This window comes from Geotrypetes seraphini, chromosome 9, assembly GCF_902459505.1.
Source record: "Geotrypetes seraphini chromosome 9, aGeoSer1.1, whole genome shotgun sequence".
Lineage (NCBI taxonomy): Eukaryota > Metazoa > Chordata > Amphibia > Gymnophiona > Dermophiidae > Geotrypetes > Geotrypetes seraphini.
The window spans coordinates 76,241,548-76,255,437 of record NC_047092.1 but is presented as its reverse complement, the minus strand read 5'-3'; the positions used below and the strand labels follow the sequence as shown (position 1 = coordinate 76,255,437).

The 13,890-nt window shown below is 39.7% G+C and overlaps 1 protein-coding gene across 1 annotated transcript in view; it reads left to right on the top strand.

Moving 5' to 3' along the window:
• C9H12orf66 (chromosome 9 C12orf66 homolog) overlaps nt 1-13,890 on the top strand; it is a 43,701-nt gene that overhangs the window by 13,083 nt on the left and 16,728 nt on the right. The window contains exon 2 of the mRNA XM_033959335.1: nt 13,242-13,530. Within this exon, the coding sequence (XP_033815226.1) occupies nt 13,242-13,530 (289 nt within the window). The remainder of the gene's footprint in view (nt 1-13,241; nt 13,531-13,890) is intronic.

Below are 13,890 nucleotides of genomic sequence, written 5' to 3'. Positions count from 1 at the left end.
GTTAATGTAATGGGCTTAAACACTAGTAAACATATAAAAGCACTGGGATCATGATTTTAAAAGGAGTATTATGGAGAATGAAGAAGTTATGATCACCTGGGCCATTCCCATTCTGACCTCATATAGCTGGATGCAAGAAAACCAGATCCAGTGATAAAGGAGAAAAACATCAGAATCATTTTGGTCATCAAGCTGTTAGTTCCTAGCAACTTTTCTATGAATGAGGAGAAGAGAGACACCATTTAAATACCGAGGAATGCAGTCAGATATCAACACAATATGGCAGAAAAAAGAGAAATATTTTTGATTGCATTGGGAGCCACAGGATTGATTGAAATAATTTTCAAGCACACCATGATATGTTGTTTTTTTACATGCTACATCTTATGAACGCCAGAATGAAGCTATCACAATGCAAGCACTATGGTGAGCATTAGCAGTAAATTAAGAGACAGAGATCATAGTCAATATGCCGTGGACTCAGAGTGAGGTTTATTACTTATCATGGTAAGCATAGAATTTTTAGGTGTGTAATTGAAAATTTGACACACTTGGCAATCCTGTGATTTATATAAGAACCATATGTACCTAGTGATTGAGGAAAATACAGAATAGGAATCCAGGTACTTGAAATCTATGCTGTTGCTTTATGCCACTGCTCCCTTGCCGGCCTGGGTCTTATTCTGTTCCTTGCTGCTAACACTGCTTCAGGAGATGAAATGGCTTGATGCTTTCTTCCCCCCTTCTCCTGGCAGAGTGGGTAAGTTTTAAAAAAGGGGATTGGTAGGGTGAGGGAGTTTGAAAGAGAAAAGAGGAAGGGGCACATGGGTTTGAGAGAGAGGGCTTGAAGTTGGGGAAGTGGTTGAGTCGGTGGGGCTTCAGAAGAGAAAAGGATTGAACTGAGAAATGTGTAAGAGGAGATGAACTCCTGAGTGTGGGTTTGAGAGAGAACAAGTGTGTTAAGAGATGTCTAGCTGGCAGCATAATTGGAGGACTCTCCATTTTGGCAGTGATCCCATTTATGGTGTGTAAAAACAGAAAAAGATTGAGAATCATTGGTTTATACACATGACACTAACATTAAAGTTTCTTGCCTATAGAAAACGGTTAATGCAGACATATTGCGGAGGTGATACTCTTGAATAGGTTTTTTATTTCAGTTCAAAGATTTTTTATTGATTTAATAAAATACAAAAATACAATAAATGTTAACAAGGCAAGATGCAGACAAGTTGTACAAAGCAAAGAATCATAAAATATTATCTATGCAATACAACAAGCTGACCCCTGCCTATCTAAAAAGAGAGTGTCAGCACAACCTGCAGCCATAACCATATACAATATCCAAAGCACAGAGAAACACCGGAGTTATACCCCCGAGCCATGATATAATGCATAAGTTCTGTTGTAGATATCTATATCCTAGCACAATAACTGAATGCCATCAGTCTGTATTGCAATAAGAGTTGACCGGACTCCAGATTTTGATGAATGAGCTCATAGATTTGTGCCTTTCCGCTATGACACTTTCATATTTTACTGTAAGACATAACGTATTCCACCAATTAATATAATTCACCTTAGATTCACTCTTGAATAGGCTAATGATTGCCCAGTGTAATGGTGATCCTGACCTTCATTGCAACATGAGGGTATTCAGTAATGGAAGAAATTTGTTTCCAGTGTGACCTGCATTGTCATGGAGAGAAGTAAAGCAGGAAAATTTAAAGAAGCCTTTCATGTTTTCAGCAAAAATGAATTAAATTTTGCAGCTCAGTGGCGGAACCTAATGGAGGCATTATCTTAATGCTCTGCTGATTCTTTGTTTATATTTCACTCCATTGCGTTTGTGTTTGCTTGCTCTCAGACTGACAATACATAAATCATCTATTTTGTGACCAGGCTGAATGGCCTAAAAGCAAAACTGAAAATTTAATCTTGAACCGATAGTGTGTGATTCAAGCATTTCATGAGCATGCAAAATGTATTCTTAGCTGATCAAGTAGGACAAAATGAGGAAGGATGGTGGGAGAAGCATGTAGCGTCAGGAATTTTTGAATGGCAGCTATGGGAGGTTTGACTTGTAAACCAACCATTTTAAAACTGTCATCATTATTGAATGGAAATTTTAGACATTACATTAGGGATGTTAGACTGATTCTGTAAAAGATGGTCTTAATGTATCACAGAATGTTTATTGTTAAAATATTGGTGGAATTTTTTTTGTGCTATTCATACCTTCCTATTGTTTCCTATTTTCCTTTTGTCTGTTTTGTAGAGCTTTTTTTAAAAAAAATATATTGTAAACCGCTCCGGTATTGTTTGTGAAGGGCGGTATAAGGAACAGTGTGTGTGTGTGTGTGGGGGGGGGGGGTTGTTATCTCTTCAGCATAACCAAGGCCCAAAACACAGTAACAGACTGTATATAGAACTCTAAGAGAGGGGGGCACTGGACAGGGAGATAGAGAGATAAATCGCAAGGGGAGAGCAAAGAATAGAAAGGGAGACATACAAACCCCAGGGTAGGGTGTGTGGGCAGAAAAGAAAGGTGATAAACAGAGAAGAAATGCTAGGCATGGATGGAGAATAGGGGAATGCTGGACGGGATAGAAAGGGAGTCAGAGGGAAGATGGAAGGTGGACATGGAAAAAGAAGATAATGTCAAATGGGCAGGACACCCTGCAAAGGTAGAAGTAAAACAGAGAGGAAAACCAGAGACCAACGTGACTAGAAAAATAAAATACTCGGCTAACAAAGGTAGAAAAAAAGTATTTCATTCTGAATTTATTAATTGAAATGTTTCTGTGTAGAAATCTTGCAGCAGTCCCATTATTTTGTTTTCTCACTAGGGGCTCCTTATACAAAGGTGCACTAGCGTTTGTAGCGCACGCACTGGATTAGTGCGCGCTATAGTGTACGCTAGCTGAAAAAAATACCACCTGCTTAAAAGGAGGTGGTAGCGGCTAGCGCGTGTGGCATTTTAGCGCACGCTAAAGGAGCCCTAGGTGTTTAGGACCTGGAGTAATATTTACAGTGCATTTTTCACACGTAAGGTTATTGCTGTTTGGGAGTTAGTGCTGTTATAATATGACAAGATTCTTCACAAGTTTGTGCATTGTGTTTTGCAGTGGCAGGATTGTGTATTGGCCTTACTGATGTGATATAAAAACGTTTTAATATAGGTGGGCATTTATTCAGCTGCGCCGCCAAGCAGCCTAAAAGAATAGAATGGGTGGTTTGACTGTGTGCGCTGCTCGGCAGCATGGCTTTGTAAAAAGCCCCCATAGTTTCTTATAATAACAGACAGGGCTTTAGATGTTTTGCAGTAACATCAGAAATGGAAGTAAAACCTGTTCTCCTTTTTCTGGACTCAAAATGAATCATTGGTTTATTTAATTTTCTTATTAATGGTGATTAAAAACTTTGTTCATTTCATTATATGCATCTATATTGTTTAATTAAAAATTTTTTTAAAATCTTTTCATAAGTGTTCAGTACCCAGTCTCCTGAATTGGAGTCACAGCGAGATCACCTTGGGACCATCATGACACTTATGGGTCCCTTGAACTTATATTTTCGATCTCTAATTTTATCACCCCAGCTGGAGCTCTTAATGTGCCTTAATATTCTATATACTTATAATTTTCATAGCACTTATCTTTGTCCAGCCTGGATGATTTTGTCTCGTGGCTACGCAGGAGTTCACCACCAATGTGCAAAATTGAATGTGAGGTTCTCCTCTGCTACTCCTTTTTATGGAGCCATATAAGAATCCTACTGAAACGTTTAAGTAACATAAAAAATGATGGCAGATAAAGACCGGAATGGTCAATCCAGACTGTCCTATAGTCTCAATTTTATGATTAAATTAGTATAAAGAAATAAAACAAAAAACAAAGGAAATGAGATGAGATGATACCTTTTTTTATTGGACTAACTCAATGCATTTTAAGATGAGCTTTTGAAGGTAACCCTTCTTCAGAACAGAAAAAAACCAATGTTGACAGATATCAGTTTATATAAGGAAAACATGAAAGCATTTTGGAGATAGGAAGAGGGAAGGATGAGTGGGCAGGAGACAGAAAAGTGGCAGAACAAATGTATATGTCTTTATAGTGGGTAAGAAAGCCCAGATCTCTGTTAAGTCCTGTCTGGTAGGTGTCAAAATACCTTATCATTTTGATTTCAAAGGTTTTATGTTTTTGTTTTACTTTTATACATTATCATATTATTTACAAGTAATACAACTTGTTAAAGCAATACAGTCATAGTCCATCATGTAAAAAAAAGTCCAAAACAAGAAATATCCACATTCCTGTCAGAAGTAAAACAAATTCTTAATGGATATAACTCCTTCCTAGACCTCAATTTAGAGGAACAATCTGAATTACAGGAGATAATCAAAGTGAAATTATAAAATATAAGAAAAAAGTAAAAGGCTTGATATGTGTACCCCACGGAATTTAATTTTTAGAGCTAGACTCTGCACCTCTGATTTACCCCTTAAGGTCCAAAAAGGATCTTAGATGATCAGATGCATAAAAAACATATTTTAAATCCATATACTTAATTATGCACTTACAAGGATACGCTAAAGTAAAAATAGCCCCCAACTTCTTTGTATCTTCTCGCATTGCTAAAAATAGCTTACGCCTTTCTTGTGTTGGTTTTGTAACATCATCTTTGAACTGTCCAAAATGTACTTAAGTTGCTGTATAGTCTTGTACTGTCCAAAATGTTTTCCATTATGAATGTTGGCTTGTAACCTGTTCTGAGCTACTGAGAGGACAAGATAGAAATCAAAATAAATAAAATAAATAAATGATGTAGCCATATACATTGACCACAGAAAGGCGTACCTATTTTCTTAAAGAATAACCTCATAATTGAATTGAGATCTTGCTCAAATATAAAATTTACAATTAATGTAGCTCTGTCCTTTACATCCGTAAAAGAATTTTCCAAAACTGCTGTTACATTTTGAAAGTCAATATCAGTTGGTAAATTTTTAGAAACTGGTAAATTTTCTGGGCCACTATTTCTTTTTGGTGTTGGTAAGTAATAAGCCTTATTTATAGGTGGTAATTGATTTGGTGGAAAAGACAAATTCTGCACTAGAAATTTTTTGAAGACATCAATCGGCGACATAGAAAAATTTTTTAGGACAGTTCAGTACTCTCAAATTGAGACAATTGTAATTGTCAATCATTTCTATCTTGCGTGAAAGAGTGGTTTGGTCTCTAATTATAGTAGTAATGAATTTTTCAAGGGAATAGTCTCAGAGTCTACCTTCTCTAAACATTCCTGTTTCACTTTTTCAGTGCTTGAGGTAAAGGAGTCTACTTTAGTTACTAATGCTTGAACATCTGAAGCAGTTTCCCCCACCTTCTCTTCTATTCTCCTTATGGCCTCCAGAAGGATATCCAATGTGCTATCAGGGGTTTCAGCTCCCTCAGAGTTCTTCCTTCCCTGCTTTCCAGCCCAGAGTGTAGCTCTGTCTGCTACCTGCTCCGGGACAACTCCCTTCTCCCCTCCGGAGAACGAGTCGCTGCTCTGCCCACCCGCTGGACAGAGTGGTGCAGAGATCATAGGCAGTGACATGGATGTCTCCATTCCAAAGGCTCAAGTGCTCCCTCACTAAGAGCCGATGCGGAGGTCTGCCGACACTGGGAAGTCCGAGGGTCAGCAGCGTTCCACGGCTCAAAGAAACGCTGAAGCGTTTGTTGTGTCATTGAAGAGGTAAGGGCCGCGGGTTGAGATACTCTCACGGCCCCTTTCCTCTTAGTATGGGGCATGTTGCTAACTTCTCTAGGAAGCAAAAGGCAATATATTTTTGACGTAAAGAACGCAGTCGGGATGTCACCGCTACACATCCGCCATCTTGAGGTTTTATGTTTTTGGATTGTTTTAAAGTTCCCTTTTAGTGTTCTCACCATAAAATCATTGGTGCAGTGGTTAGTTTTTCCAAAGTATCCGACAGAGGTGACATTTTGGTTGGTATTGCAATTCCTAATATGATATCTATGTAGATTGATTCTGGTCTTTAGCATTTGGCTTGTTTCACCAATGTAACATGCCTCTTTGCACTTTTTGCCCTGAATGATGTACACCACATTAGAAGATGAACATTTGAAGGATCCTTTATGCTGAATGTTTGTTCCCACATGAGTGACCGTGGGATCCTTTGAGATGTGCTTGCACAGTTTGCAGTTTGTCACACCACAAGAATATGTGCCATTCTCTTCTTCATGGGTTTGTGTGGGGAGTTTGCTTTTTACCAGTTTTTGTTTTAAATTAGGTGGCTGATGGAAGGCCAGCACAGGTGAAGCTGGGAATATGTCTTTTAGTAATTTATCTTCCTGGAGTAGTGGTTGTAGCTCTCCTATAATTTTTCTAAGTTTCTCCAGCTCTGGATTGTCTTTTTTTCTTTATTTCTGGGCCATAGACCTTAGAAGTCTACCTTGTACTGACCTTAGTTTCCAGCTACTTGGGTTGCCATTGACACTCGTTCCAGCCTATTCATACCATCTCATTTTCGGGATTCAGACCACGAAGGTTAGCCCATGGGTCATTCCGGATTTTAATGAAACTTTGTATGATGAATCTTACAAGACCCAAACAAACTCTGGTAAAGTTTAAGATCTGCCAGTGGAATACTTGTGGAGATATAGCAAATTTTGGCAACTTTGAATAAAAATATTTCCTTGATCTATGAAGCTAAATAAATGGAAACTTGGCAATCTTATATAATTTTTTACGATTTATTCAATGGAACTACCTCAGATTTTCATTTTTTGAAACTGACATACATTAAAAAGCCTCAAAGTGGGCCGAAAAAATGGACTGTGTTAAAAAAATTTCAAAGTTTAGCCTTCTGCAGCTCCTGTAATAATGAAGCTATTCCTATAAAAGTTGCCTGTTATTTTGTGACCTGACCTATAAGCTAATCTCATTACTTTATAATTTTAATTTAAAGTGTGTGTTTTTTCAAAAAAAATGTCAGAAATTGGGTATTTTCAAACTAACTCTATTAGAAAGAGTATGTTTCAGTCCTGAAAAAATTGGTTTTGTTTTTCAACACAAGCAAACAGTTCCTGAAAATAAAGGTCAAAGGTATGGAATTTTCCATAGTAATGGCATACATTAACATCCAAATATGGTCAGCTCTTCAAGTTATATAAACTCTTGTTTTGCATTTTTTATGAGGAAAATTGCCTTGGTCCATGGTGGCATTGCCACTACTAGTTCAAGAAATTTGAAACAGCAACCTTATCGCCGTATAGGTCACGCCTGATAGCTGTGCATGGGTGGGTCTCTTAGTACAGGTTCCCAAGCCTGTAGTTTTGGTTTCTTCACTGAGTTTCCAATGATTGGGAAGCTTAACCTAGGTTCCCAAGTCTAAGGTGGGTATCTTCTATTGGTTCCCAAGTCTAAGTTCTAGCTAGTGGACAAAAATAAGCCTTGTGGAGACAAGATTTGACAAGGTTGATTTTTTTTTTTTTTTTGCATACTACAGTGGACCACCCTAATGTAGGTTTTGAGGAGTTTCTTGCAGAATGGACATAGGTAATTTTATGGTGAGTATGAGTTAGGAGTTGAAAGTTGCCTTAAAAAAGTGGTCTTTTAGCTTAGCTTTTGAATATTGCTAAAGACAGCCTGATTTAATGATTCAGACAGTGTTTCAATTGCAAGTAGGGGAAGACATCCTGTGCTGATATAGAGAATCTGTGAAGGATTTTATTTTACCTTCCAAACTTACACCCTGTTATAAATATTTAATGCCCTTCTGCTCCCATCTCTGAAGGTCAAGAAGAACAATCCTGTAGAGAAGCAAGGATTAAATCGAATAGGCAGATATGGAGATACCTTTATAGAAAATTGATGTCTCTAGCAACCCAGCACTAAACTGAGATTACTGAAGGCAAAATATGTGAGAGTTTCAGAATCCCAGGTTGTGGCTGGCCCATTGAATGCAAATAATAGCTAAAATGTACATTATTCATCAAAGATAATTCCAAATTTGAAACTGTAAAATCTGTAGTTATATGATACCAATCATTAATGTGGCGCATACCACAAGCTATTAGTAAGGTAGCAAATATTCAGCAACCCAAATTCCTTGTACTTAGATGGTGTGCTTACGATAGCAAAGGAGAGAAATTGATCAGATTTGTCTGACAAGACCTACCTCTAGTGAATCCATGTTGCCTCTGGTCCTGTAATCCACCGGATTCCAGAAACCTCACCATTCTCTGTTTAAAAAGTTTTCCATTATTTTGCTTATCACAGAAGTCAGACTTACTGGCCTGTAATTCCCTACTTCTTCCTTACTTCACTTTTGTGTAGAGGGACTACATCCACCCTTCTCTAATCCTCTTGTAGTTCAAGTTCAAGTTTATTAATTTTAAAATACCGACCATCGCCGAGCACCTGGCTGGTTTACAATGTTAAAAATGAAATGTTAAAATAAATAAATTGTACCACTCTAGAGAAGCATTGAAAAGGTCACTCAACAGAGCCACCAGAACTTCCCTAAGTTCCTTCAGCACCCCTGGATGTATAAGAGCATACGGGAATAATAATAATAACTTTATTCTTGTATACCGCTACACCACACAGTTCTAGGCAGCTCACAAAAAAGAGAACTGAACAATCGGTAAAAAATTCAGGTATTCAGGAAATACAATCAAGGAAACAAAGAGATATCATATAATAAATTTATGAAACAGATAGGTCTTCACTTGTTTTCTAAAGAAATAATAGGACCGAGCTTGTGGAATAATTACGCCTAACCCGGCATTCAATAATTACGCCTAACCAGGCATTCAAAGAATCTAAGGCTAGCTGAGTAGCATGCAAAATGTCAATATTACCTTGCGAGGGATATTGAATGTACTTTCTTTTAGCATGCTCTAGTTGGCATTCCAAATTTAAGAGACCTGCTGCCAGGCGTTTATTCCTGGCACTGACATACGCGATCATATCATCCCCACAGCACTGCCTTAGCTGCAGTTCAAAAAGCTTTGGCTGCGTAATATGCTGTGAATTATGTTGAACATAATCATCCCATTTAGTTTGAAGATAACTTAAAAAGTGGGGGTCATGAAATAGATAAGAAGGGAAAACCTATCCTCTCTTGCCTTGGTAATAGGCTGGAGGGTACATGTCCACCCATACCATGTAATGGTCAGAAATCTCTCCAGGAGCTACTTTCGCAAAAGAAATAAAAGAAAAAAATTGTTGATGGATAAAGATGTAGTCTAACCGTGAATATGTGCCATGGGCCCTGGAGAGATGGGTGTAATTCTGCTCACAGGGGTGAAGTGATTGCCAGGCGTCTATTAGATTTAAAGAGGAGGTAAAAACAGATAAATCATTTACTGGTTTTCTAGATGATGAAGGAGACCCAGTGGATCTGTCCAACTGAGCATCCATAACTTGGTTCATATCATCCACTACCATTAAATTACAATTTTTATAGGGAAGACACAGGGATAACAGATGTCTATAAAATGATTTGTCCCTGTTCACTGGTAGTACTAATTCTCTACCTTGTAGTTTTAATTCAAGTAACAAAAATCTACCCTCTGGGTCCATCAGCAAGGGGGGTAACCTGGCAATGTAAGGACTTGTGAATTAATACCGTTACACCCCCAAATCAACAACTAGGAGAAGAATAGTAAACATTCCCAACCCAAGAGTGCTTCAGCTTTTGATGCTCTTCAGCAGAAAGTCTAGTTTCTTGTAAGCAGGCAATTGCAGCACCATGCCTCTATAGAGCCTACAGAATCTTGCTTTGCTTAATCAGGGATATGATCCCACCCACGTTCCAAGATATTATATGCTTTTGGTTAGCAGACACAGAGAAGGAGAAAGGGAGTGCAGCTGTGTTCAAAACTTTGAAAGGGGAGGTGCCCAGCCGCCCCCCCCCCCCCCCCGCTCTTACCTTTCTGGGCTTTGAGAAGGAAAGCTAGAATGTTATGCAAGATCATACAATCAACCAACAGCCCAATACAGTCTACCTCAAAACTATACATGTGCACGGTCAGGTTCTCCCACCCCACCCCAAACCCATCCCTATCCCCAAACAGAAAACCACAAAATCTAACCCAAACATATCTCCAGTACTACATCACATGAGTACTGAAGACGAGATTCATTATGAATGCAGGAGGCCCTGCATCACAAGGCCAGATCACCACAGAGAATAACAAATCATTTAAAGAATTAGCAAACTTGGAGAAAGCAAAAAAAGGAGCACCAAAAAAGTGTGCAGGTCAAGAGGGCAAAGAATGTACGTATGTATGAGCTACCTCCAATGAGTCTTCTATTTGTTATCCACTTGTATTTTTAAAAGTCAGGATATAGGAATTGAAATTGGATTTGTTGAGCAGCAAGAGAGACACAAATGGGATGATATTTTCTCTGTTTTTCAGATAAGCCAGCTGAATAGTCTTGAATTTTTTTTGGAATGGCCTTCATAGGTCAGCCCTTCCCTTTTTGTACGATAGATGCGTAGTACTTCTACCTTGTGCAAATAGTTATGTACTTTAGCGACAATAATCCTTGGTTTTGTATGATCAGTGCCTGGACGGCCCAGCCTTATGCACCTGTTCAAGACATATGGAGCCCATTCCCGCCTGTAATGGGAGCTCTTGCTGTAACCATCGTTTCAGGAGATTCTCTAGTTGCTGGTCTGGGAGGCTTTCAGGGAAGCCTACAAATCCCTCTCCTGGAGCAGTTTTCCAAGTCTTCCAGCTTGGCCGCATGTTCATCCAATCGAGTCTCAAACATGGCAAATGCTGGTGAGCCTGTGGCAGTGGAATCCTCCAGTGCTGATACTCTGCTTTCTAATTCCCACATGCGTCGTTTTGTATCCACTAACAGGTTTTCCAGATGCCCAAGTTGCCTGGACAGTTTAGTTCAGTGGTTCCCAACCCTGTCCTGGAGGACCACCAGGCCAGTTGGGTTTTCAGGATAGCCCTAATGAATATGCATGAGAGAGATCAGCATATAATGGAGGTGTCAGGTATGCAGATCTGCTCCATGCATATTCATTAGGGCTATCCTGAAAACCCGACTGGCGTTGTGGTCCTCCAGGACAGGGTTGAGAACCACTGGTTTAGTTAGTTTTGATTCCAGTGCACGTGTCATTGCCGCTGTTAGTTGGGCAGACTGATGCACTGTGAACTCCAAAGCCGGCAATGGGGAGGGATCCGCCATCTTGTCAGGGGTATCTCGGTCTGACTCTCTTGATTTTTTTTTTTTTTGCCATTTTTCCAGACATCCCTGCTCCCGATTGAAGCAAAAATGTATCCATGCAATGAACACTGTGTGAGAGGGAGAGTCCAGCACAATAAGAAGCTGTAGAGTCAGGTAAATAAGGAATTTTGAGATGCGGGGTACAGAAGCAGTATGAAGGCACAGCTGCGCTCCTCACAGCGAATGTGTGATTTCCTTGGTAATATTATAGAGGAAGAAGCGACAGGCTTTAGAAGTTGGGGAGGGGGGAGGTTGGTGGGTTTAGGTGGAAAGATAAGGAGCTCAGTCTTAGCCTTATTTAGTTTTTAGATGGTGGTGAGACAACCAGGCAGGAATGTCAGATAGGCAGGCTGAGACTTGGTTCTGGATTCTTGCATCAAAAGTAATGTTTAGAGCTCTCAGATAATGCAGAACGTCACCAAAAGGGAAGCTGAAGGAGAGGGACAGGTTGGAAAGCTCAGGAAAAGTTGCCTCCTAGCTCATTGCATTTATATGACCCGTATAGATAGTCTTTTTAGGCCAGGGGTGGGCAGACGTTAAATGCAGAGGACTGCATGAATGTCAATACAGTAGAATCTTGGCTAACCAGCATTCAATTAACCAGCACTCTCAACCAATCGGCAAAAAATTGCCAGCCAAAAAAACCAAAAGTCTCCCCTGCTTCTCAGACAACCTCCAAACAACCTACCCTCCCTCCTCCATACCTCAACCCCGAAGCAGCAGCCGGTCCTGACTGCAGCCCCCTCCCTCCCTCTCTTACCCTGACTCTTTTCTCTGCCATGTCACTTTGATGCAGCAGAAGACAGGCCCTGCCAGAGCTGGCCAGAAGCAGCTTGTTTACAGTGCTTCTTCTGTTCACCGGCTGCCGCTACTCCTTTGGTAAGGGAGGGAGGGGGGCTGCCACTGTTGCTTTGGGGCCGAGAGAGGGAGGAGGGGAGGTTGACAGGATATGTGCCACTGCTGCCTCGGATCTGGAGGGAGGGGGGATTGTCAGGATTAGCTCTGCTGCTTCAGGGGCTGGAGGGAGGGAAGAAGGGGTGTTGTCAGTAACGGCTGCCTGCTGCTACAGTGTTTTTTTACATTAACCAGAAACTACAGTTATCTATCAATCGCCAATCCCTACAGGTGCCAGATAGATGAGAGTCTACTGTAGTATGCCTAGAGAATTGCAACATTATGTTACATTGGAACTGGAAAAGCACAGAGCTCTATAGACAACACGTAATAAATAAATGTAACTAAAAATGATCCGGATGATATTCAGAGTGATTTAAGCAGGCAAGAGAGGCTTCAGCCCTCTTAAATCACTTGGGGCCCCCCAGCTACCTATATTAAGCAGCACGTAACCTGGCTGTGACCACCAATTAAAAAGAAATTGGGCAGATCAGGACAGTGTTGGGAAGGAACTGATAGTTACCGGCAATATTTAGTGTCGGGACATGGCCAAATTAAGACAGCTCAACAGTTGTCCCAAATAGATTGGGTTACACAGGTCCTGGCACTGATCATCGGCTGGGACCCTCATAACCTTTTTTTTTTTTTTAAAGACCCTGCGATCAGGTCAGGAGCAGTACAGGGATAGATTTTGAGACCTCGCCAGTCTAAAGAGAACTGTGAAATCTCTCAAGCTCATGTACTACAACAACTTTTTGTTGGTTTTATATATATATATATATATGCTAAAAGGAAGAACAGAGATTCTAGTTTTCTACAAGAGCAGTAATACTGGTAGAACTGTATAAAATTAGTAAATGGAGCGATAGTACAGGAACTTGCAGTGGAAATATTTGGAGGAGTAGAATTTGTTAGCTTGAAATAACTGTATTTTCCAAAGGAGTTCCTTAAAATATAGGTGCCTTTCCCATAAGTTAGCACAAGAAAAATGTAAGACATAAATGTATTTTTTAAGAGGTGTTAAAGTTGCACAGAGATTTGTTTCTGTCGTTTTAATTGACCATCCATATTATTTACATGGATAGGTGGACAATCGTTTTTCAGCAGGAAAGATTCTCTCCGAACCATCTATACATCGCTATACAATGAGCTGAAGAAGGTGGTGACAACAGGCCGGAATGCCATTGGAGGCACAGCTCCTCAGCTGGAAGAGCTCCTCTCACATTTGTCAGAACAGCTCTGCTATTTTGTGCAGGCCCGGATGGAAATTGCGGACTTTTATGAGAAAATGTATACCCTCAGCAGCCAAAAGTTTATTAATTCCGAAGAGCTTGTCAACGCTTTAGAATCCATACTGAAAAAATACAGCTCAAGGTTAGTGTGAAATAACTTATCTTGATGTAATGATTAGCTGTTTTCTTTTGATTATGCTTAAACAACTTCTAATATTAGCTAAAGGCAAGTATAAGAAAACTACTGAAGGAAAATTCCTTAACTGTCTTTTCTAATAGATTCATTCTTTGATTGCATTACTCCTTATAACTCTAGTTAGAGGTTGCTTACATTTTTAAATACTCTGAGAGTCATGCACACCTTTTATTGTACAGAAATAGGTTTCAACCATCTTCTAATCTATAGATAATGGAGATAATGTTCAGTTACCTTGTTACACAGAAGCTAAACAGCGAAGAAGCTGGAGAGTCAATGCACTCTATAGGTGTTCACGAATAAGTA